General features: G+C 35.1%; 4 protein-coding genes across 8 annotated transcripts; 1 reads left to right on the forward strand and 3 right to left on the reverse strand.

The window, feature by feature from the left end:
* Positions 1–1,478: 1,478 nt before the first annotated feature.
* Positions 1,479–6,927, forward strand: LOC123196491. Of its 3 annotated transcripts, XM_044610554.1 has the most exons (17): positions 1,479–1,609; positions 1,746–1,882; positions 2,160–2,373; positions 2,489–2,583; positions 2,689–2,802; positions 3,222–3,326; positions 3,440–3,511; positions 3,900–4,012; positions 4,174–4,314; positions 4,424–4,492; positions 4,718–4,805; positions 4,951–5,022; positions 5,106–5,206; positions 5,627–5,744; positions 6,037–6,096; positions 6,200–6,310; positions 6,562–6,927. In XM_044610554.1, exons 3-17 carry the CDS (start codon positions 2,280–2,282, stop codon positions 6,679–6,681), a joined length of 1,473 nt encoding a protein of 490 aa, XP_044466489.1. In that variant the 5' UTR covers positions 1,479–1,609; positions 1,746–1,882; positions 2,160–2,279; the 3' UTR covers positions 6,682–6,927. The 3 variants fall into 3 exon arrangements, with proteins under 3 accessions (XP_044466489.1, XP_044466490.1, XP_044466491.1); XM_044610555.1 differs by lacking the exon at positions 2,160–2,373; XM_044610556.1 differs by lacking the exon at positions 6,562–6,927 and having other exon boundaries at positions 6,197–6,310.
* LOC123196490 (LRR receptor-like serine/threonine-protein kinase RPK2) lies at positions 6,881–12,748 on the reverse strand. The gene is made up of 4 exons (XM_044610553.1): positions 9,346–12,748; positions 8,494–8,635; positions 8,306–8,402; positions 6,881–7,254 (listed from the first exon to the last, which is right to left on the reverse strand). The coding sequence occupies exon 1, from the start codon at positions 12,581–12,583 to the stop codon at positions 9,428–9,430; it is 3,156 nt and encodes a 1,051-aa protein (XP_044466488.1). The 5' UTR covers positions 12,584–12,748; the 3' UTR covers positions 6,881–7,254; positions 8,306–8,402; positions 8,494–8,635; positions 9,346–9,427.
* Positions 12,749–16,417: 3,669 nt separating this feature from the next.
* LOC123195626 (rRNA-processing protein UTP23 homolog) lies at positions 16,418–18,979 on the reverse strand. 2 transcript variants are annotated; one of them, XM_044609441.1, is made up of 7 exons: positions 18,887–18,979; positions 18,574–18,803; positions 18,396–18,476; positions 18,014–18,134; positions 17,616–17,921; positions 17,164–17,229; positions 16,418–16,827 (listed from the first exon to the last, which is right to left on the reverse strand). In XM_044609441.1, exons 2-7 carry the CDS (start codon positions 18,762–18,764, stop codon positions 16,735–16,737), a joined length of 858 nt encoding a protein of 285 aa, XP_044465376.1. In that variant the 5' UTR covers positions 18,765–18,803; positions 18,887–18,979; the 3' UTR covers positions 16,418–16,734. The 2 variants fall into 2 exon arrangements, with proteins under 2 accessions (XP_044465376.1, XP_044465374.1); XM_044609439.1 differs by having other exon boundaries at positions 18,574–18,944.
* Positions 18,980–20,080: 1,101 nt separating this feature from the next.
* On the reverse strand, positions 20,081–22,656 carry LOC123195641 (UPF0496 protein At3g19330-like). Of its 2 annotated transcripts, none has more exons than XM_044609462.1 (2): positions 22,350–22,656; positions 20,081–21,556 (listed from the first exon to the last, which is right to left on the reverse strand). In XM_044609462.1, the coding sequence occupies exons 1-2, from the start codon at positions 22,450–22,452 to the stop codon at positions 20,478–20,480; spliced, it is 1,182 nt and encodes a 393-aa protein (XP_044465397.1). In that variant the 5' UTR covers positions 22,453–22,656; the 3' UTR covers positions 20,081–20,477. The 2 variants fall into 2 exon arrangements, with proteins under 2 accessions (XP_044465397.1, XP_044465395.1); XM_044609460.1 differs by having other exon boundaries at positions 20,081–21,568; positions 22,350–22,655.
* Between the last annotated feature and the right edge of the window lie 119 nt (positions 22,657–22,775).

Raw genomic sequence — 22,775 nt, forward strand, 5'->3', positions numbered from 1 at the left:
CTAGGGATTTTACAGTGAAATTCTAAATACGTCGAATTATGTATATGGATGTTTTTGAATGTTTCGAACACTTAAAATGATGTAGTTTCGATGTTAATGGATGTCTGAAAGTGTAGCCGTTGAGAGACAAAAGCTCAAAAATTGAACAGTGTCACGCAAATTGCGCAAATTTACAGTGCCGCGCAAACACTGTTCACTGCACAAACCGCTTGCAAAATCGCGCAAAAATACTGTTCACAAACTATAATATCTAATTTTACGCGATGTGAACAGTATTTACAATGTGTAAACAGTGTTTATGCGATTTGCGCAGTTTGCGCGGCACTGTAAATTTGCGCAGTTTGCGTGACACTGTAAATTTACGCGTTTTTGTCTCTCAACGGCTACACTTCCAGACATCCATTAACATCGAAACTACATCATTTTAAGCGTTCGAAACATTCAAAAACACGCATATACATAATTCGACATATTTAGGGTTTCAGTGTAAAATCCCTAGCCACCATCGTAACCACCATAAACCGACGCACATTCTCAGAAAAAATATTTTTACTTGGTTTTTCAACATAAGGGTAAAAAAGATAAAAAAAATACGGTTTGCTTATTTTAGTAAAACTTTTCTAGGGTGGCCTAAAAACGTATAAACGCTTAAAATTTTGCTTATTTTAATTAATTTCCCAACTAATTCTAACAATAATATATTTTAAATTATATTTTTAAAAATAAATTATATAAAATTATTTTAAATATTATTCAATCAGTTAACTGATTGGATTAGCTCACACACGGTGGTTAGACCAAACGATGACTAGGACGTTCCCTCCACTGGGATTACGTTTAGTTTGGTTTTGAAAATATTGGATGGATCGGGAGGGATTTAGCATAACCACGGATTTACTTAGAGGTGTTTGGTTTGAGTTTTTTAAGATTACCTTAGTAATCTATCTTTTATTCTCTTATTTGATTTGTCAGTAATAAAAGATTACAGTAATATTCTATTACTAATATTGACGTGGCAGGTAATATATGTAGTAATTTGATTAACACAATCACCTCAGGTATTTAAAGATCACCAAGGTAATCTTGATTTTATTATAATTATATTATTGTTTATTAATTTTTTGAGACAAAAATAAATTTATTTTTAATTAATATGACAAATAATATAAAAAAATTTAAAAATAATTATATTCAAAGGTATTTAAGTAAAATAATTTACTAGTAATATTTTATTACCTTTAACCAAACACAATAATTATTTATACTTACCAAATTTTATCAAACATAATAATCATTTATACCAGTAATCTTCTAAGTAATCTATCTTCAAGATAATATTTCTATTTTGATAATAAAATATTATCCAAACCAAACGCTCACTGGTTCGAAATTGTGATTCCAAAATATGCTGCCAACAGCAGTTACTGTGACGTGTGGGAGAAATGAATTAGTGTTGCATATGCTTACGAGTTACAGTCAAAAAATTAGACAAAACGATGCAGCATGGATCCAGTTTTCCTTTTACAAACATGGACAGGAAAAAGAAGTATGAAGCGATCAGATTAGAACGTGAATCTGTCATCCCCGTCCTCAAAGCGCAGATTCATCGGTACCTACAGTATCATTTCTTCATCGTTTTAAGTTGCAAATATGTTTTAACTTATGAAACTAAAATGATTTTATGTTTGCCTGGATTTACTTTTACGTTATTTTGTTGTTACTGTTGTGGAAAATCCTGATGACAGGGAGGAGAGCCTTGCCTTTTCAACTCTACTCATAATGACCATTCTGCATGCCAGCAAGTGAAGGAGATGAACCAGACCGAAGAATATATGTACAACATTTTAAAAGTATTCCAATGGCTGATCTGGAATTAGTTTTGGTGAGTTATCTCAGGAGCTCTCTGTTATTCATTTATATCTCAGTTCTCTTGCTGTGTTGCCACTTGCCCTTACTCTTTTCTTTTCCTTGTTTGTTTTGGGGTTACACTAAGAATTTGCTGCAGGTAGAAATTTTTTATTTTAAAGGAAAATGGAACAAAAATTACAAGAGGACTTTTTTTAATCATTGATTTTTATTTGTTTATTTTATTTTATATGTTACATAACCCAAATTAAGCAGTTAACAATTGGCGCTCCAAAACATTGAATAATATTCAGTTGTGAGAATTTCCCGCCGCAGAGTCAGGCGTTACCCACCACACACTTCTCTCGACCCTTGTCTCTTCTTCTTCATTTTCACCATCACATTTTCAAACAAGCCTCGACTGATGAAAAATTATGGGTAAAAGAAAGGATGTAATAAGACTAGAACGTGAATCTGTTATTCCCGTTCTCAAGAATAAGCTCGTCGGGAACTTGGCCGACCTCATTGGTACTATTTCTTTGTGGAAATTTAAATGAACCTTTTCTGTTAAATGATTTAATAATTAATTAAATTGTCTTGTTAATGTTTTCTGATTTGGCCGGACATTTCACATCTTCTGTAGATAAAAAATCGGATCGAATTGAGTTTCAAAAGCTGTGCCAGAGAGTTGAATACACCATTCGAGCTTGGTATCTTCTGCAATTTGAGGATATGATGGTATTTAATTTAGATATTGCTGTCACTCTTAAGCTGCTTTGTGGTGTTTTATCTTTCTTCGTCACACGTTGTTTAGCTTGACTTTGATACTTATTGCATTTGCAGCTATTGTTTTCCTTGTTTGAGCCGGTTCATGGGGCTTCCAAATTGGAGCAGCAGAACCTAAATCCTGAAGAGATTGATGACTTAGAACAGAATTTCCTCACCTTCTTGTTTCAGGTATCATATGAATACTGTAATTTGTATTGTGTCGTTGGGTGGCCTCAATTAAATAGATATACTTTGCATAAAAAGTGTTTGCCTGAAACCTAGATTAAAGATTCCCACTGACGAAAATCCTCAAAAAATCTCTTTCTTAAAGGCTTTCTTCTTGTTTAAAGCATAAGAATACTGAATAGGGAACGGTTTACCGTGTACATACTGAACCAGTTTACAAATTATGAATGATTTTGTTAACATTCAACCAAACATGTTTCGTATGATCATTACATATTAGGTGGTATAGAAAGTAACATCGAATGCTATATGATTCGAATGCATGTGGTTCTCTATAGTTGTTTCATTGATCGTGTCATTTGCTTTCCTGCCGTTCTTTTCTTCTGTTTCCTGAAATTCATTTTAATTTAACCTTTTATAAGGTGATGGATAAAGCCAATTTTAAGATAACAACTGATGAGGAGATTGGCATTGCACTTTCCGCACAATATCGCCTAAATCTTCCCATTAAAGTTGATGAAACTAAGGTTTGTACTTAACTGCATAATTTTGACAAACAGTCAGAACTTTTATCTGAAAGTTTTCTTTGTCATGATTCATTTGTTCGCTGATTCCAATGTTCACTTTTGGATAAACATAGCTTGACAAAGCCCTTTTGACGAGATATTTTAGGAAGAACCCTCATGAAAACCTTCCAAACTTTGCCGATAAGGTATTGCTTCAATCCAGCTTTGATTGTTGATGATCATTTTATACAGTTGACAGGGAGATATATGATGGATATCATTTGTGTTCCCCAGTTAAATTTCCCTTTTTAATTAGTCTGGGATTTATTTTTGTGTATTTGTTACACATACAAGTTTGTAAAAGATCAATAAAGATTTATTTTTCACTAGACAAACCTGATTAAGTGATAATTATGATATGAATATCTGAATCATCAGCATTTCTTAGATAATAAGGAGAAAAGACGGAGACAGAAGGATCTGCGTTGATTTTGATTTTCTGCTCATGTGATATCATTTATTTGGAAGCATTAAAATCTTTGCATCTTTTCCTCTCAATTATGAACTAACTTTGATTCGTTGCATTGAATCTAGTACATAATATTTCGGCGTGGGTTTGGAATTGACCAAAGAAGTGGTTACTTTGTCATTGCAAAAATAAATACAATCATTGCGCGTATATGGAGAATTTTCCTGACAATAATTGGGTGAGTAATATGATTACGAAAGAGCTTCAAATTACTGTCAAACAGTTCATACATTTTGCGGGTTTGAAATATTATTGTTTAATTGTTGATTCGATAAATCCACTTGTTTTTAGCTCTCCAATGATATTATTTGTTGCTCTTTTGGACTCTTTTCCATACAGACTAAAAAGGCTTTTCTATGGGAAGTCAAGTCAAGTATCTAGTAAAGATATGACAAAACCTGTGGAAATTCTCACCGAGTCTGAAACGGCAGCCGAAGGCTTATATGTTGAACGGATTCGTATTGAGAAGCTCAGTCTCAGGTTTCAAAATTGCAATTTGTGATGTTTCATTGTTGTTACTATTGGTCTCTTGATGATAAATTATATCTTAGGCCATCAATCACATTAAATTTTTTTCTCATGTGGCCAGCATTGGTAATTTGTTTGGCAAGATCACAATCCAAGAACCAACGTTTCAACGAATAATTGTTGTTTATAGGTATTGGGAGATTTTCTTTTTGGTATATTTTCCTGGGTTTTTTTTTTTTTTTAAATGTTTGGTTAAGATTAGTGCTTTGGACAAAGCGAATATGAAACCTCTATTATATCTTTGAATTCATTCTTTATATACATTGAAATTACCCTAACTGCTCCATTAGTTTATCTTCAAATTTTAACTTTAATAACATCAATGCTATCTAAAAGAAAAAGTGGTAAACCGCAGGAGAGTAGGCGGCAAAAAAGAAACAGACAGGAATATATATGTGAAGCACTTTGAAAACATTCCCATGGCTGATATGGAGATAGTTCTTGTGAGTTTTTGTTATTGCTCTCTTTATTAAAGACCATGCATCTGCTTTTCTCTCTGATTCTAAATCTCTCCTCCTGCCTATTATTTAATCTCTGAATTAGCACATTTAACATGGTGATTTTTTTTTTTTGGTTCTGTGTGAACAGCCAGAGAAGAAAAACCCAGGTTTAACACCAATGGACTGGGTCAAGTTTCTTGTTTCAGCTTTAATAGGGCTGGTCGGTTATTACATATTCGACTCTGGATTTTTATAAATGTGTTCTTTGTATTGATCCAATTTGTTTGCGTGCACTTTTTTCAGGTTACTCTGATTAGTTCTCTCAGTATCCCGAAAACTGATCTACGAGTCATTTATGGGATCTTGACGGCAGTGGTCGGTTACTGCGTTAAGACATATTTTGCGTTAAGTGTACTCTTCATCTTCTTCTCATTGCTATTTTTATTGCTTAGGGTAGTATCAGTTTGTATATATTTATTTAAATTTTCACAAATAAAGGAGTAAGATGTGTCATGCAGTTTGAATTTGGACACAAAAGTCTGAGGAACCATTAGAGATATACCTTTTTCCTCTTTTCTTACACCAAAGATTCATATAGATGAACAGGGAAAATTGATTTGGGAATAGATTTGGTTAGACTCATCATACCAAAATGATGCGTTATGCCTGGAATTTTGCTCACATGTTTGCTAGTATTTTTCTATGAACGCCCAATGTTTGTGATCTATTCATTCAATCGAGTCTATCCTTGCTTTAAAAATTTTCCTTCTGTGAGGTTCTTTTTGCTTATAGAGACTAATGCTTGTGAAACTGCCTATATATAGTTTTAACGAGAACTTGGTAGCATATCAGAGCTTAATTACACAGTCCGTGTATGACAAGCAACTGGATAGTGGAAGGGGAACTCTTTTACACTTGTGCGATGAGGTGATTCAACAGGAAGTAAGTAATAAGCCAGAAATTTTCTTCATTTTCTTGTCCAGTGAGCTTTTATCCAACTGAATAATTTGGTCTTGTTTCAGAAAAGGGAAGAAAACTTACATTGATCTTTTGAGAGTATTACAAATGAAGTTGGTCAAGTCATTAGGCATCAAACAGAAACTGATATTCTGAATTCTCATCACATAATTTTCCTGTCTGCCTTATGATCATGTTTCTTAATGTTCAATGAGCTGTTTCTTGCATCAGAAGAATATTAAAACCTGTTACAGAACATAATATCATTAATATGCAGGTAAAAGAGGTGATCGTTGCATTCTTTATTCTAATGTTGAAAGGAGAAGCAACTAGAAAGGTGCAGACTACTTAAATTGCTACTTCACTTACATTTTTATTGCTTGATGAAATATAGAGTCCAGTGGAATGCTGACTTATGAAATTGGAATTATATGAAGTAGGTTCTTGACCTGCGTTGTGAGGAACTAATCAAGGAGGTATTTGGAGAAACCTGTAACTTTGATGTGGATGATGCGGTTCAAAAGTTAGAGAAATTAGGGATTGTTTCCCAGGTGAGATTTATTTCGAATAATACACTTCATTCTCCAAGATCAAGAAACAATAAAACTATGTACATATATCTTTTAGTATATAATTGGTTACATAGATGATATATTATAATGTAATTGGATGATTTAAAATTAAAGATAAAATAACATTAAATTATATGAAGACATATAATTTATTTACTCAAAAGCATTTATACATAATATTACTCAGAAACAACATGACTAATTTCCAGTGTTCGTGTTTGTGAAATCAGGATAGTAATGGAAATTATAGATGCCTAGATGTGAAGAGTGCGAATGAGATAATTGGCACAACCACAGAAGAGGTTGTTCTCAAGGCTAAACAGGGTGAAACTGAAGCCTCTTCAACCTGACAAATTGAAACTGTTTGTCAATGAGTAAGGTCAAAACTTTTCTTGAAGAGATTATTCTTCTTCTACTTGACAGTTAGTACACACGCCATGCAAGTACTGGTTATATTTGGTTGTATTTTATTAGATAGAATGCATTATATTATATTATATTATATAGTATTGTACCAAAAGAAATTTATAGTGCTTACGTAACATTGTATAAACAAAATTATAATAATATTTAAGGATAGAAATAGTTTTTATTCATTTTTTAATAAGTACATTTTGAAAAAGACAAGTTGTCGCTTCGCGTGGTTGCTTGTGCCTGTGCCCGTCTGAGACAGGGACGACAACCACTAATGCCACTCCACCTTACCTCCTTGCTAAATATCGGAGAATTTCAACAATATTATGTAGTGATATACCAAAAAAAATTTGTAGTTTGTCTGGTCGTGCTTAGGTAACTTCGCATGGTTGCCGTTTCCCATGGTTGCTTCGAATGGCTGCCTTGCATGGCCACTTGTGCCTGCCTGTCTGAGACTACAGCCACTATTCCCACTCCACGTTGCTAAATGTCGGAGAATTTCAACAACACTGAAACCAAATCGATAAACTCAAACTAATTAGCCACAGGGAGAATGCAAAATTTAAATTGCAGGGGGCGGAAATTCATTAAAGATAACTTCTTTTTTTAAGAAAAAAAAAAAAGATTAAACAATTTTAACTTAGTTTATATTGATCTTAAGTTAATATTTGTTTGACCTGCGTCTCTAATTTAAAGATTCTTTATCTCTCAAACACAATTTCATCTAAAATCAATTCAAAATCAAATAAATCCATCTTGTTTTTTATTTTGCTTTTCAAATTACATCTGAAATTTTAAATTTCATTATATGGCGAAGAATCATGTTTTATTAATTCATAAATTATTTAACATTTTTTATGGTATTTTGTTAGTTAATTTAGTTATAGAATTAGATAATTTGCTTCAAATATAATGTAAAATGAAAAACTAATTAAATTTATGAGTTACAATTCATGAAAAACCAATCAAAATAAAATTATCTTAGTTTTCCAAAACAATAGGCGGGTAGGCATACTTATTATATTTCTTAGTTATATATATTCATATAATCAATATAAAATTGGTTAAAATTGTTTTTATATATATTAAAATGAGTTATTTTGATTAAATTCTCTCGACCGAAAATAATAAAACACTCCCCACCATTCTTGCAAGTGAAAAAAAGGTAGTGAATAAACAAGATTAGTAAAAACAGAATTCAAAAGATCAATCACATGCCTCCTCCATCAGTTGGTTTTTACAGTCAAGGGGCGACCGCATTGTGATGATTAGGGGACATGTGGAGCCTAGATGCTAGGTAAGTTTGCATGTCCATACTATTTTGGTGACAAATGTTTAGTTGTCTACGACACATGTTGGAGGTTGTCGGGTATGACATAGTTACTCTACATTTAACATGATGAATATTGTTTACTCCACTAAGTCATTTAAAATGTGAGAAATCTACACTCGTAAAGTGATGTTTTATTCGCATATGCTTTATCATGGTAAAGTTTTTCAATGCACTATGCGAAATTGAGAAAAATATAAGAAAACTGTTGTGTTGCAGTCAGAACAAACCTAGTGAGGTGGTGGACAATGTCGCCGACTACAAGAGGTGGAGAAGATCACTGAATTTGATGTAAAGCAAGGAACGAAATTTCCACTCGATTGTCATCTGTAAACAAACAAACAAAGGAGGGTAAGATCGTATTTTGAGTTACCCATTACTATTCCAAAGCACAACAATGGGAGTATAGACAAATTACGTCGAGGAAACTGTTCTAGTGCAGCCAATCAATAAGCAATGAGGTGAGGTCCGTGGACATTGTAAATAACCTTAGACATGAGGAGATGACCCTGAATTTTGATGTCACGCAGCGGCGGTTCCACTTGGGGTCGGTGCCATCTCTGAAAAACCGAACAGGAAGGTAAGATCATATTGTTTTACTAGGAATTTTATTTAAACAAAAATAAAAATACGTAATAAATCACAAATAACTGCCGAGAAAATAAAAAGCTTTAAGAATGTTAAAAGTTAATAAAATTGATAAAGTACTAAAACTTCCAAAGAGAAGTCCTGAGTTGAAGTCTATATCATGCATGTGTAACTTTAACTTGTTTAGTGTAGTAATTATACATTCGGTTATTATACCCTGAATTTACCTGTTTAACTAATACGGGCAAAGTCTCCAATTATAAAAAATAAATAAATAAATAAATAAGGCTTTAAACGCTTGTTAGGTAAAAAGAGAAAATAAAGCTGAATCTTTTAAAGTGTTTGCTGTTGCTAGTCAATACATGTGTCTTAAAAGAGTCATTGTAAGCCAAAGAAATTTGAAATTTAGACGGTAAAAGAAGCAATGTGGGTCTTCAATCTTTTCTTCTTTTTTAAAAAAAAACAGTGGATATAGCTTTGTTTCAAAGTTTAAAAGAACTAAAATTAAAAGTAAAAGCATGAAATTAAATTTACACAGTCACAGCCTCTTTTCACTTTCATGAAAGCAAATTTGGTTATGCAATCCCTTCAGTTAGTACTCCAGCAAAGCTGGTCATAGAAGTAAAATGACATAATTGGGAAGACACAAACATTAAAAAGAAAAAAACATGGATAACCTCACCTTACAGTACGGCTAATGCTGCAGACATGAAGAGATTTTATCGCTCTCATCAGTGTCCAATGCCAGAGGTTAAAATGTTTTGTCATTTCAACTGCTGTAATTTCTCAAGAACCTGCTTCACTGATGGCCTAACAGAAAGCGTCTCTACAGTGCAGCTTGATGCAAGCCTTAGCATTCCCAACAAATTCTCTTTAGGCCCTGCTTCCCATAATGCTGGAGAAAAAAGCTCAGAAGACCGTCCCTCCTTCATCAGCATCTTGGCCCATGAGACAATATTGAACCCATTCCCATACTCAGAAAATGATGGATCAAGGGATCTTTTCCGGGACATTAATTCTAAGAGCACCACACCAAAGCTATAAACATCTGCTTTATCAGAAACCCTACATGTGGTTGCATATTCTGGTGCCACATAACCAAATGTGCCAGCCACATCTGTTGTGGCATGAGTTTCAGAAACTTCCAAAAGCCTAGCCAAACCAAAGTCTGACAGGTAAGCATTAAGTTCCTCATCAAGCAGGATATTGCTAGGCTTAATATCCCGATGAACTATCCGGGGAACACATGAATAGTGAAGGTAAGCAAGTGCCTGTGCTATGTCAATGGATACGTTGAGAATCACTGACCACTGTACATTTTCGCCTGATTGCTTGTGTATGAAGGTATCAAGGTTTCCACCAGAAAGATAGTTGTAAATTAAGAACATTTCAGCCTCTCCGACGTAATACCCTATAAGAGTTACAAGGTTCTTATGTCGAATACGTCCCAGGGTTCTTATCTCAGCATCAAATTGTTGGATACCTTGGAATCTCCCTAAATATAGCTTCTTTACAGCCACCAGGTAACCTGGAACCAATTCCGCTTTATAAGTTGACCCGAAGCCTCCTGTACCAATTAGGTTGCCAATACTGAAGTTCCTAGTAGCTCTAACCACATTATCATAGGTTAGTTCAGTTGGAGCATCTGTAAAGGTTACAACCACTTTCCCCCTCACACTAGCTAGTCTCCTAAACCTTCTCTTCCTGAAAATAATAAATGGTATCACAGAGGCTATGCACAGAACAGCGATAGCTGAAGTTACCACTGCAATGATGAATGATTTTAATCTTTTCTGACTCTGCGATTTTTCATGAGTAAGCTGAATTGGAAATTTTTCTGGTCCAGTAGAGTTCGTGTCTGGACATGGACCCAGGTGCTTGTTTTCCTTGAATGAATTGCAGTCTATTTGGTGATGAAGATGAGGTATACGGCCAGACAGGTTATTGAAAGAAACATCCAGTGTAGCAAGACTAAGGAGGGTCGAGAAAGATGAGGGTATCTCATCAGAAAGCCGATTGTGGTCAAGTAACAAAGTTTCAAGAGTTGTGGCTTTTGACAAACTTGCAGGAATGGATCCTGTGAGACCATTGTGAGAAAGATCTAAAACTTTAAGAGAACTCAACATACCAAATTCAGATGGAATTCCTCCTGTTATATTGTTCCCTCTGAGAAAAATCCATTTCAGAAATTTCAAATTCCCCAACTGAGAAGGCAGAGATCCAGAAACCCTGTTTCCACTTAAATCAAGACGCTGAAGCTTCATCAACTTATCAACATCTGAGGCAATTGGGCCACCAATTTGATTGTTAGCTGCTTCAAACTCCGTTAACGGTAGACAGTTAAGAAACAACCCCTCATCAATCGTACCTGACAACTGGTTTGCACTTAAATTAACTGAAAGGCTCAGTAGATCGCTGCACTTTGAGACTAGCTCTCCGGGAAGAGACTCATCAAACATGTTATTGTTCAGTAACAATCTGTAAACAGGTTTATTCTTACTAGCCATGAATTCATCTCCCAGTAAGAATATAGGCAAAGTACCAGAGAACCTATTTCCACTAAAATCATGGATAATCACAAAGCTCTCATTTGTAGTCGATACCCAAACGGGAATATTAGCATAAGCAATCTGTACATCTTCCAAATCTAAAAAACTATCATCACCATAAACAAGCAAGCTAAAACTACCGCAATTGGCATCCTCGAGTCCTGTAAGGTAGCCTGTTATGTTATTCTGACTAACATTGAAGTACATCATACATGGAACTCGCAGCTGCTGCATCGGCAAATAACCAACCAAATTATTCAAACTCAAATCCAAATAAGTGAGATTCTTACAATTCCCCAAACTTTTGGGCACCACTCCGTTGAAAACATTTTGCCCCAAATTCAGCACTCTGAGAGAGCAAGATTCATTCCAGTTGTCGGGCAATCTCCCTCCAAGATTTCCTCTCGGTGCCCACAAGATCTGTAAGCTCGAACTCATCAACAACTCGTAAGGCACGCTACCATCAAAAGCGTTGAACTCTCCTTTCAAACTACCATCATTGCCATTTACTTGATTCAAATTCGTCAACGCAAGAACTGACAACTTTCTGCAATTGGCTAACTCTACTGGAATCCTATCAGTAAGACTATTCCTAGAAACATCAAGAACTCGGAGCTCCGAAATACTTCCCATCTCAGCCGGAATCGGACCTTCTAGAATATTTCTATCAAGCATCAATGTCCTCAAATTTCTACATTTTCCAATTTCCTTTGGAATATTCTGAGTCAAGAAATTATTAGAAAGCTTCAAATGCTTTAAAAACTCGCATTTACTTACAGAATCAATCACCACTCCACCAATTAATTGATTATTCGACAAATCAATCACACTCAAATTTCCTCCACCAATCACTCCACTTGGAACTTCACCGCTCAGCGAATTAAACGATAAATTTAGCACTCGAAGAGCCTCCAACCTGCTTATCTCATACGGTATCTGGCCAGAGAAGTTATTTCCCTGCAGCTCCAGAACTTCCAAAAACCGAAGCTCTCCGATACTCGCCGGGATCTGGCCGGAAAACTGATTATGAGGAATGGACAAGGTCCGGAGCTCCTCCAGCTGGGAGATAGAAGGTGGAAGAGTTCCGGCAATGACATTGGAGGATTCCGTCAGAGTCCCGACGAGAACCAAAGCGTTAACTCTGCCAGTGGAGTGATCGCACGTGACACCGAACCACGTGCAGTGGTCGGTGGCTGAGTTCCAGGTGGCGAGAAGATCGGAAGGATCACGAGAGACGGAGTTCTTGAAGGCGAGAAGAGAGACAACATCGGAAGAACGATTGCCAGCGTCAGTAGGAAAGAAGAAGAAGCAGAAGAGGATAAGGCAAAGAAGTGATTTCATGTTTGGAAAGCAGATGAGTGTAACGTTCATTTCATTTGGAAGAACAAGTAAAGCAAAGGCGGCGTTTGTTTGAAAAACAAAGAGAAAGGGAGAAAGGGAAAAGAAGATCCGATTACACACAAGACAAAGAGGGAGCCGGCGGAAGAGACGGGAATTGTGCGTTCATGACTCACATCACATGCAATGCAATGCAACTCTGTTTATCCGGATTAACGGCCAAATAACTCTTTCCCACCCAAGGTTCGGTGCAAAAACATACACATTATTAGATTTTAAAAACTTAAATATTTACCCAAAATTTACTCTATTTCTATCTGTTCAAAATTTTTTTATTAGGGTTAAAAGTAAAATTATTATTTTAATAATATTATTAAAATAAATAAAATTATATCTTATTTTTCTCCTTGTTTGGAGAACTAACAATTTTTTCTTAAAATGAAGTTTTAAAAAATTCACCTTTCTTACTAGGGTTTTTTCTTCTTTCTTCGATGATTAGAATTTATTTCTACTGTTGACTAGCCTTTGCACCACCTTCTTCTCCCATCAGAGTAGTTTCATCAAACAAAATTCTTTTTTATTCGATTGACTCATGACGACTCAGACAACGTTTAACGATACTCAACCACTAACAAGAGATATGTCGCTTGAATTGAAGAAGAAACGACGACAAATCAAAGAACCATGAGATTCATCGACTTCATCGCACGTTAGCCACCAACAATATTTTTAGAGTGGTTAGATCTAAAAGATTGATGAAAATGATCGACTGTTAATCAAAATGGAAGTGATTGGAGAAGAGAAACAAACTATAAAGATGAAATATTAATTTTTTAAACTTTGAGTGGAGATAAAGTTGTTAATTTTTAAAATTTAAGAGAAAATTATATTTTTTTAATAATATTATTAAAATAACGATTTTATTTTTATATTTAATAATAATTTTAATAAAAATTTAGAAATAGGTAAATGTTTGGATTTTTAAAATTCTATGGATGTGTATTTAAAATTTGGCCTAAACCGGGGGTGGGTTGGGGGGTGTGCGTGGTGTTTGGCGGGGGAGGAGGAGTAGAAGGGGAAAAGGACCTTTCCTTTGGCCGGATTAAAAAATGGATTAATTAAAATTTTGATTAGTGTTCATTATGAGATAATTATGGTAACCCAGAAAACAAAACAACATAAAAATAATAATAATAATCATCATCATCAAGGGGTGGTCCCCCACTTTCTTCGTGTCTACTATTACTCTAAACATTTTTATTTCTAATTTTCCTCCTAAATTATAATTTCATATATTAAGTTGTAACATGTTGTCAAGTGGGTAAATCTTACACACATCCAAATTTCTTGTGTGATAGATCATTGCAATCGAAATGAAGCACAGCCTTGGGGACTGGGGACATAAGACACCGTGACCCAAGAATCAAGCTGAATGTCTGTCAGGTAGTTTTTATTAGAAAATTATAATCAAACAAAATAACCCAAAAAAAAAAGAGAAAATTCTCCCTCCTATCCATAAATAAATAATAATGATAGTAATTTTATGATGAATGAGGTTAAAGATAACAATTTAGTCAGTAAAATTAAACTTTTACCTGTTCCTTTTTGAATGAAATGAAGATTTTCTAACAAGGATAAGGTTTGAATAGCTTAATTTTTACGGTTGATGATATGACAAAGACAAAAACAAATTTCTATAAAAATAAAAATGATGATTAAGATATTCAATTCGTATACGTCGGTTTGCCGTCTCTAGGCTAGTCTTTGGGTTTGTGTTGTGTCCGTTGAAATTAAAAAATAAGGCCAAAGGACTATTTTCCACCCAAAGTATGCATATTTTCCAAGTTTCTCCCCATTAATTTTTAAAATTTTATTTATTTACCCATAGGTTGTTAAAATTAACTGAGTCTGTTAGTTATATCATTTTCCCACCCTAAACCCTAAAAACTAATAATTTCTCTCAACTCAACTTTTAAAAAATAGCATTTGTCCTCCTAGAGTTTCCAATTTTCATATTCAAATTCTAGCGTCGTTTCTTCCTCTCCAACGACCTCCAAGCGACACTTCTTCCTCTCTGGTGCGGCCTCATTCTAACCATTCTCCTGGGCGTGGTCTTCGTCTTCGTCGAGACAAAAATGAGTTGTCTCTGTCCCTGACGAAGACCTTGTCTTTGTTTCTGGATAAAGATGATTCGTCTTCGTCGATGATTACGCCCAGGAGAGCTGTTAGAAGAAGGCCCCACTAGAGAGAAAGAGGCGTCGCCTGGAGGTGACCGAAAAGGAAGAAACAACGTCGAAAAATTGAATTTAAAAAATTGAAAACCCTAGAGAGAAAATATTGTTTTTGAAAACTTGAATTGAGAAAAATTGTTAATTTTTAGGGTATAAGGAGAAAAATAAAATCAAATTTATGTTTATTTTTAATAATACAGACAAAATAACTATTTTATCTTTAAAATCATTAATTTTAACAGTTCATGGATGGATAAATATGATTTTCAAAGTTAAAAAGAAAAAACTTGGAAAACAGCATCTCTTGGGTGGGAAACAGTGCTTTGGCCAAAAAAAAATATGGAAGGTGGATTTATGTGTTATTATTATGAGGCTCACATGCATTTGCAAAATATGACTTTGGAAATTGCATGTCGCACTCATGACCCAAGTCCCCACAAGGGAAAAGCTTGGGAATGGAAATTGAACTATATGATATTTCAAAGTAATAGTATAATTAATTTGGCGTGATTGTTAATTACAAATTTGACTACTTCACACACTCTCTCCTCTTGTTCTTTTTCGATTTTATCCTTCCTGATGTGATTAATTAAAGCAAAGATTCGATATTGTTGGTTGAAAATTTTAGACTTGTTCTTCTTCTTTTTTCAAAAATTAAAATAAAATAAAAAAGGGGATATAATTTGAAATATTGTCAAGTGAATAATAAAAGTTAAAGAAAATATAAGTGGCTGGCAGAGGCTCAGAGGTTGACCAAAGAGGGTCCGTTGCAGATCAATCATAACGTGAAAAACAGAATGGGGGCAATGCTATGCAAGTCAAAACACATTTGTAATGGCATTGGTGGTTGCTGGGGCAATGCCTTTCATCAAAGAGGAAGTAAGCATTGCACAAGCATTTCGCTGTATTGGTCAGACTCTATTGCCTGCCAATGTTCACCTCAAAGAGAGCCTCTCCACTGACTCATATGCTGCACCACTTTCAAAATATGCCCCCAATTATTGTCGTCTCGAGTGTTATAATAAACTTTGACTTGTTCTTATGCAACGCGCATTCTGTCGAGATCAGATCTTCTAAGTATCCAACAAAAACAATGCTTGTTTTGAATAAAGGTTTCAGGAAATTAACTACTCAACTTGGTGTGGAAAAAGTCCCAATTGAAAATATCAAAGATTTGAAACCTACTGCATCAAGTAATTGAAAATATGCCTTGTTAGGTGTCTAAAAACAGACTTTAAGGGGCCTTTGACAATGGGTTTCAATATTTTATTTGATGGATAGCAAGAGTGAGACTTCTTACAGTGTGAGATGAAGGGAGGTTTGGAATGGTTTTGGGGGTGGGGGGGTGGTTGTTGGGGGGGCACTGAGATTTGTCATGAGGCGCACTACGAAGAGAAATATATCAAGGCCACAAACTACTCTTCTCTTCTGAGAGGTGAGAGCCACCCATCCAGCTATAATTAAGATATGACAAGAAGTAAAACAAGCATGCCCACATTGGGGTATTCACCTCTGGTCATATTTTCAACCTGTCCTAATTTTGTTATCATAATGCACTGTGGAGTCACTGTGGCATAAGCTTAATTTTATTAGCCATGGTTAACCTGAGATTAGAGACAATATTATAAACTTCATATATAGTCACACACACTTCTTTCCAATTAATAAAAAAAGGTTAAGAAACTGAATTGCACAATATATGACACTTTAATGGCATTCATAGCCTTGTCAGTTGTCATCCAACTGAGTACAAATTGGCTTTCATGAGTATGAGAAAGGATCAACAGCCAAACTGAGTCTTGAAACAATCCAATCAACGACATGAATATATTAATCAACTTTGGACAATGTATAAATTTGTGATTCTCAGGCAACTTCGAAGAATGCCAACACGTCAATTTCTAAGATACCACAACAAATTTTGATCCTCTATCAGCTTGCCAGTGACAACCATTAGCTGTCTATCTGCAAAGGCTTTTTGGCCCCACGTGATCTCTTTCTTTTCCTGCTCCTACTTCTCACAGAATCTTTTCCCTCTTCACTTTCCTACAATGACTTCCACATATTAACAATTTATGACATATATCAATTAATCATCTCAATTATTTATTTCATAATCCTCTTTCACGAACTGACAACAATTTTTTCTATTTTGAAAGTACATCACCCCAAACTCAAAGTATTACTTGATTTAAGAGTGCTGAACTAGTTCAATCAAAGTAATTGAATAATTCCCTGGTCCCAAATACAGATTAGTTAAATTTCAAACTACAATTGAAATATTATGCCTCAAATTGTTACAGACAGTTTAAAGGCTGCTTATAAATTGCAGAATAGAAAAATGTCACAGCATTAAAAAAACAAACTACACGTAAACCTCACCTTTTTAGATATGCTACTCGGATTATGACTACTCTTTTTCTTCTTACATGAAAGTGGATTTGGCCCCTGAAAATAGAAAAATAGAAAATTTACCACAATACATGTTGCAAAAACAATCTTAAAGTAGGCATGTTGCAGTACAAATTGCAGAATGCCACCAGTATACATCAGTTGATGTTAGATGAATCAATCTAAATGCTGCTATTACAGGAAAAAAATAATAAGCAAGCATTACAATCCAAATCCTTTGGGCTTTGCAAGATGGTAGCATGCGATGTTTAGAAGTCAAACTTCCAAGAGGGTGCAAATATATATGGTCATGTTGTTGCTTATGGTAGTTTAAGCATATAGCAACTACACAAAAGAAAATCAAGAGACAATTTAAAGCTGTATTATGAACCAATCACACTCAATTAAGAGTTTAAGTAAAGGAAATGAGCAAAATTTTTTACCTTAGCTTTCTTTCTCTTAAATTGCGGTCTATCCTTCATACCCAATCCCTCTGTTGTATTATGTTTCTGTTTCACCGTCTGTGTCTCTAACCGCTGATCTTCTAAATCGTCATTTTCATTAGATGAATTCCTAGTTCCCTCTGTTTCCAACAAGTTATTAGCTCCCTTTTTTAACATTTTATATTCTGATTCAGTCATATGAGAGCGTCCTTCTTCAGAAGCTTTAACAAATTCACGTTGAAATGCAGATGGGGGCTCAAGAAAAAGGGCATTTCGCAAACCAAATATAAGTGGAACACCTGGAACCTGCATAATGGTAAGAGAACAAATAAGTGAAGCTTATAAAACCAAGATGCAAAATAACAAGTCGTATGCTACTGAACATGAGATCCACAAACCTCCCGTAACTTCTTCCGCAGATCAACGTCCTGAGTAGCAACAAAAAAATGCTCAGAATTTTTTTCTCCAATAATGTCCATGATGCAAACATCAGCACTATTCCTCTTGTCATGATCACATCTGCCATTCAAATTTAATTTCAATTATCGCTACAACTGAGAAAAAATCAAATCATGTCCACATAAAAGCTAATCAGGATGATTATTTTCTCATGTTGGAACTTTGCAAACAACAAAACTAGGGCTTATGCATCTCTGTGCGCTTGGACACTTCCCCCAATCTCAGACATTAAACCCTAAACCCTAACCACAATAACAAGACAAACCATACAAACTGAGCAACAGCCAAATTTGTTAAGAGAAGCAAAAAGAAAAAGCTGACCTTGCAACTACAAGCTTATGCGCCGCTTCAAGAGCTTGGGAATGTGACTGGCCCAGTCTCTTCAACTCCTCAATAACACACCTATCATCAAACCAGAGCAAACAAAGAAATTATCATAACACAATAGCAAAATAAATACGTAAGAAAGTAAAAAGAAGAAGAGGAAAAAAAATCAGACTTGGTGGTGAAGAGCTTAACAGGGGCGGACAGAGTTTTAGAGAGAGCTTCGTCAGCAGGAGTGATACGATTTTCGATGAGGTGATGGACAAATGTACCGTCGCAAAGAACTTTGTAAGGCTGCCTGAATCCAAAACAAGCTGTGAAGAATCTCACAATCTTCCTATGGCGCTTCTGTTTCTTCACTGCCATCTTCGATTCGTTAAATTAAAAATCCACAATATTTTCACACTGTCATCACCAAATCAAGCTGAATTCAATGCATAATAAAAGTGAAAAAGTAATATTTTTTTTTTTCTGACAAATTTCTTCACCTGCAATAAGAGTGGTGGGAAGGTGCATATGTGCGAGGGCAACGAGGGTTTTAGTTGTTCAGAGAAAAGGATAACTGGAAAGAAGATCCGACCCGAATAAGATTGGCTTATCTAACTAGGCTAGGTCCAACTATACAGAAGGCCCACAATTTCAATATTTTCTTTTTCAGAATTTTATTGGATTTTAATTTTTAATTTTTATTTAGTTTGAAGTTACAATTATTAAACCTTAAAAAAAATGGGTGAGTCAAAGTGGGACCTTTAACAATTACTTCATACTAACTAAATCATGATTATAATTATAATTAATAATTATATGCAATCGTATCTCTTAATTCATAAATGTATTATTACACAACAATGGATATACGCCCTTGAATAATGAGTTGAACCACTTTGCTCGTCTTCATGTACTAAAATGTAATGACAATATATGTAATTTATTGTTGGATTGGAAGAAAGTAAATGTAATAGAGACATTTTTAAAAAATTCAAAAAATTCCATTTGAACCTTGCTTGGATAATTAGCATGCTTTTTGTCCATAATAAAATTATACGTATAATTTTATATACAAATAATAATATGTCATAATATGATTATGTATTATTTTATCTTTAATTTTCAATTCTCTAATCACATGATGATACATTATTATTTATATACAAAAATTATACACATAATAATACTCTTTTCTCTAGATATCGCATCCTTGTGAAAGTAAGGCGTTCAAAACCAATCTCACACAGCCTTGCCGAGAGGGGTCCTTGGACTGGTTTTGCAGGTTGGACTCGATCTTTTTTCCCGCTATAGTGGACCCATCAAACAATTTTATTCCTTCATAAATTAAAATAATAAAATTATGTGTACAAACAATAATGTGTCAAGATGTGATTAAGTGTGTTTTATTTTTAATTTTTAATAATCTAATTATATGATGACAGACTATTATTTATGCATATAATATTACCCAAATCAAAAATTTAGAATTGAAATGGTTTCTGGGTTTGTTAAATTGTTATTTTGAGACGCTGCTATTGGTAAGTTACCTTATTACCATGTACAGTCAATATGACAAAATCCAGTGACTAATATTCAATACCATGCAAGAGGAAAGAAAGTCTTCCTAGATGTGTGGTAATACAAGGAAATATATTAATAATGGTGCATAATAATATAGAGAACCCAACGTTAGATTGGCATATCAATATGAATTCAATAATTTGCATTGATCTAATAATATTATTATCTGTTTAAAGAAATACATATATTAAAAACTTATATACAAGCTTGAAAAAATCACCAATTTCCACCATCACTAAATCAGCTTTGTAGTTTGCATGAGCACCAAAATTTTAACAAAATCTGGAGAGGAAATAGGTATGGTAGAAAAATGAACCTGGGTTTCTGGCTTGCAGACCTTGGCACTAGGAACTTGATCTCTATAAAAAGTACAGAAAACCCCATGTAAAAAGGGGCAGAGGCTATTTCTATCTCATTTTTGGGGCATGAAAAACTGGGTTAAGGAATGACAGATGCTGAGAATAGAAAAATAACTCTCAAAGTATGATTGGATAATATCACTAAAATTGGTTAGGAACTAGGAGTTTGGTGAAGATGGATCTCTCGGAGGAGCAATGACCTAGTCCTATTGACAGTGTTGAAACACAGGCAGATATGCTCCTCAAGATCCTTAAGCTGGAGTGTGAAATTCAGCTGGTTTTTTCTCAGCTGTTTAACTACCTCTTGAATGGAATGTTTGTCCTTATCTCTCTCCAATCCAAACCTTACCAGCAGCTTATCTCCCTCAATGGCAGTGTATAATCGAGCAACAAGCCGGTCAATAGTGTCAAGATCATTGTTTAACACATATGTACCCCTCTTAGTAGTATCAAGTTGTGCCAGAAAGGCAAGCTCCTTTTTAGTAACACCACAGGGTAGGTAAGCAGTACAAAAGGGACAAACCACAACAGCAAGAAGTGCATGAGTAGCAACAGCTGCAGCAGTTATAGCAACTGCCACAGCTGTGCCAATGATACACAGGGCAGTGCGTCTGGTAGTATGGCGGAACAGACGAACTCTTGAGTGAGATTTTTGAAGATTATGGTCTAGTTCTTGTCTCAACTCAGAAAAGCAACGGCGCATTTCTTGGAAGTTGTGGTCATCAGGGCATGGAAATGGATTGTCAACACAATCAAATTGGAGGAATACTTCAAAAGCTTTATCACATAGTGGTTGACTGATGGAGTGATGGTCAAGGGGGAAAATGTCAAGGAGCTCATGAAGAGGGCCATAGAGGACCCGAGCACGATAAATGCTTTGGTGCAGGAGGAGGCAGAGGTTAGTGGTGTTCTCACTATGATCAAAGTATGTTGAGACAAGGCGAGTAAGGGCATTAGGTCTCGCGTGACGAAGGGCCTCTTCTACACATTCTCTGTTGGGCTGGAGAACATGTGACAAATCCAATTGGCGAGGATCCTCATCTCCACATGCATCTTCTATCTGCACTTCAGCTTCATTTTCATTGTGATTGTGATAGTTCCCGTTTCTTGGGTCGAGAACATGTATTTTAGACCACATTTCATTGTAAGAATTGGACTGGACAGTGAGAGAGTATTCCCAAGTAAGGTTAACAGCAGGTGAGGATTGTGCACTTGTTCCAGGTGAACCATCTGTAGAATTCCCTGCAGTCCCCAACGAGGAATCATTACTTTCTCAAAGTAAAATTGAATTTCATTCAATCTCCACAAAACAAAGAAGCAAGATCGACCTTGTTACTAGCAAAGCAGCAACAGCTACCAATAAAGTGGCTACTAACCGAAGAAAAAAACATTTGTTAAAATCTAAAAAGAAACTAACAACCTGAGGGGTTAGTGAAGTGTTCAGGCTCATATAATGCTCCAGAAAGGCCTGCGCTACGGTTCCTGTCTGTTTTTGGCAAAAAGTCCTGAATTTCCTACTTTCCCATAGTAAGGTGGAGCCCGCTAATTTAACAGAGGGAAAAAACAATACTAGAAACTAATGTTACAGAAAAATCTATCAATGACTTATTAGTGAAAACCAATGTCTAAAATATTGCTTAGTCTAATATCTTAAGTAAAAGCAGGATCCACTATACACTACACAGAATCATGCCTTCAAGAAGAAAATGATATCTCCAGTCTGATAAAGTTTCATCAATATAATAGTTGAGAAAATACCCCTTCAACCTATTCCGACATTGCTGATCCACTAAGAATCATACATCATATGGGAAAAAGAAACTATCAAACCAAACTCGTAATCACTTCTACTTCTGCATAGAAGACAAAACAGGCAACCAACAAATCCCCATATTCGTTACCCATCTCTAGTTACTTCACTAATTCAAGTACTAAAAGTTTAAATTGAAGATGACATGTGGAACAAATTTGAATCACACATTTACACAAACAGATGACCTGCATAAACGAAAAAGACGATTACCTTGACGAGGCGGGGGATAAGCAGGGAGATTGAGTGTCGCCGGCGACGTAGGTAACGAAGTGGTTGCTGATGATGACTTGTTGATAGAGAGACACTGCAGCATAGCTGAACTGGGTACTTAGTTAATTTCGAAAAGTCAATGCAACCAGAAGCATCAGCTTGGCAGTTAGTTCTAGCTCAGCCTCAAGACGCCCCGCTGGATTTTCGTTACCAGTGGAAAGTAAATATCGTCCTCAGGTTTAGCCTACGGAACCCTTCAATCAAATATAATCGAGTGATACATTTCCCCGACCGCGGCTTAGAACAGTTTTCCCCTTGTTAAATTATTAATTTTAAAATTAAAAAACATATAATCATATATTAATATATTATTTATATATTTAAATTATATAAAAAAATATATAAAACTTATATATCCAAATTTAA

This window comes from Mangifera indica, chromosome 14 (genome assembly GCF_011075055.1).
Source record: "Mangifera indica cultivar Alphonso chromosome 14, CATAS_Mindica_2.1, whole genome shotgun sequence".
Taxonomy (NCBI): domain Eukaryota; kingdom Viridiplantae; phylum Streptophyta; class Magnoliopsida; order Sapindales; family Anacardiaceae; genus Mangifera; species Mangifera indica.

Excerpts from the sequence above, each read along its gene's own strand:
- LOC123196491 (XM_044610554.1), top strand. The coding sequence starts at position 2,280 with ATGGGTAAAAGAAAGGATGTAATAAGACTAGAACGTGAATCTGTTATT. Across the intron at positions 3,327-3,439 it reads TTAAAGTTGATGAAACTAAG|CTTGACAAAGCCCTTTTGAC; the intron begins GTTTGTACTTAA and ends GGATAAACATAG. Across the intron at positions 6,311-6,561 it reads AATTAGGGATTGTTTCCCAG|GATAGTAATGGAAATTATAG; the intron begins GTGAGATTTATT and ends TTGTGAAATCAG.
- LOC123196490 (XM_044610553.1), bottom strand. The coding sequence starts at position 12,583 with ATGAACGTTACACTCATCTGCTTTCCAAACATGAAATCACTTCTTTGC.
- LOC123195626 (XM_044609441.1), bottom strand. The coding sequence starts at position 18,764 with ATGGCAGTGAAGAAACAGAAGCGCCATAGGAAGATTGTGAGATTCTTC. Across the intron at positions 18,135-18,395 it reads CATAAGCTTGTAGTTGCAAG|ATGTGATCATGACAAGAGGA; the intron begins GTCAGCTTTTTC and ends TTTGAATGGCAG. Across the intron at positions 16,828-17,163 it reads CGAGTAGCATATCTAAAAAG|GAAAGTGAAGAGGGAAAAGA; the intron begins GTGAGGTTTACG and ends AAGTCATTGTAG.
- LOC123195641 (XM_044609460.1), bottom strand. The coding sequence starts at position 22,452 with ATGCTGCAGTGTCTCTCTATCAACAAGTCATCATCAGCAACCACTTCG. Across the intron at positions 21,569-22,349 it reads TTATCCCCCGCCTCGTCAAG|GGAATTCTACAGATGGTTCA; the intron begins GTAATCGTCTTT and ends TGGGGACTGCAG.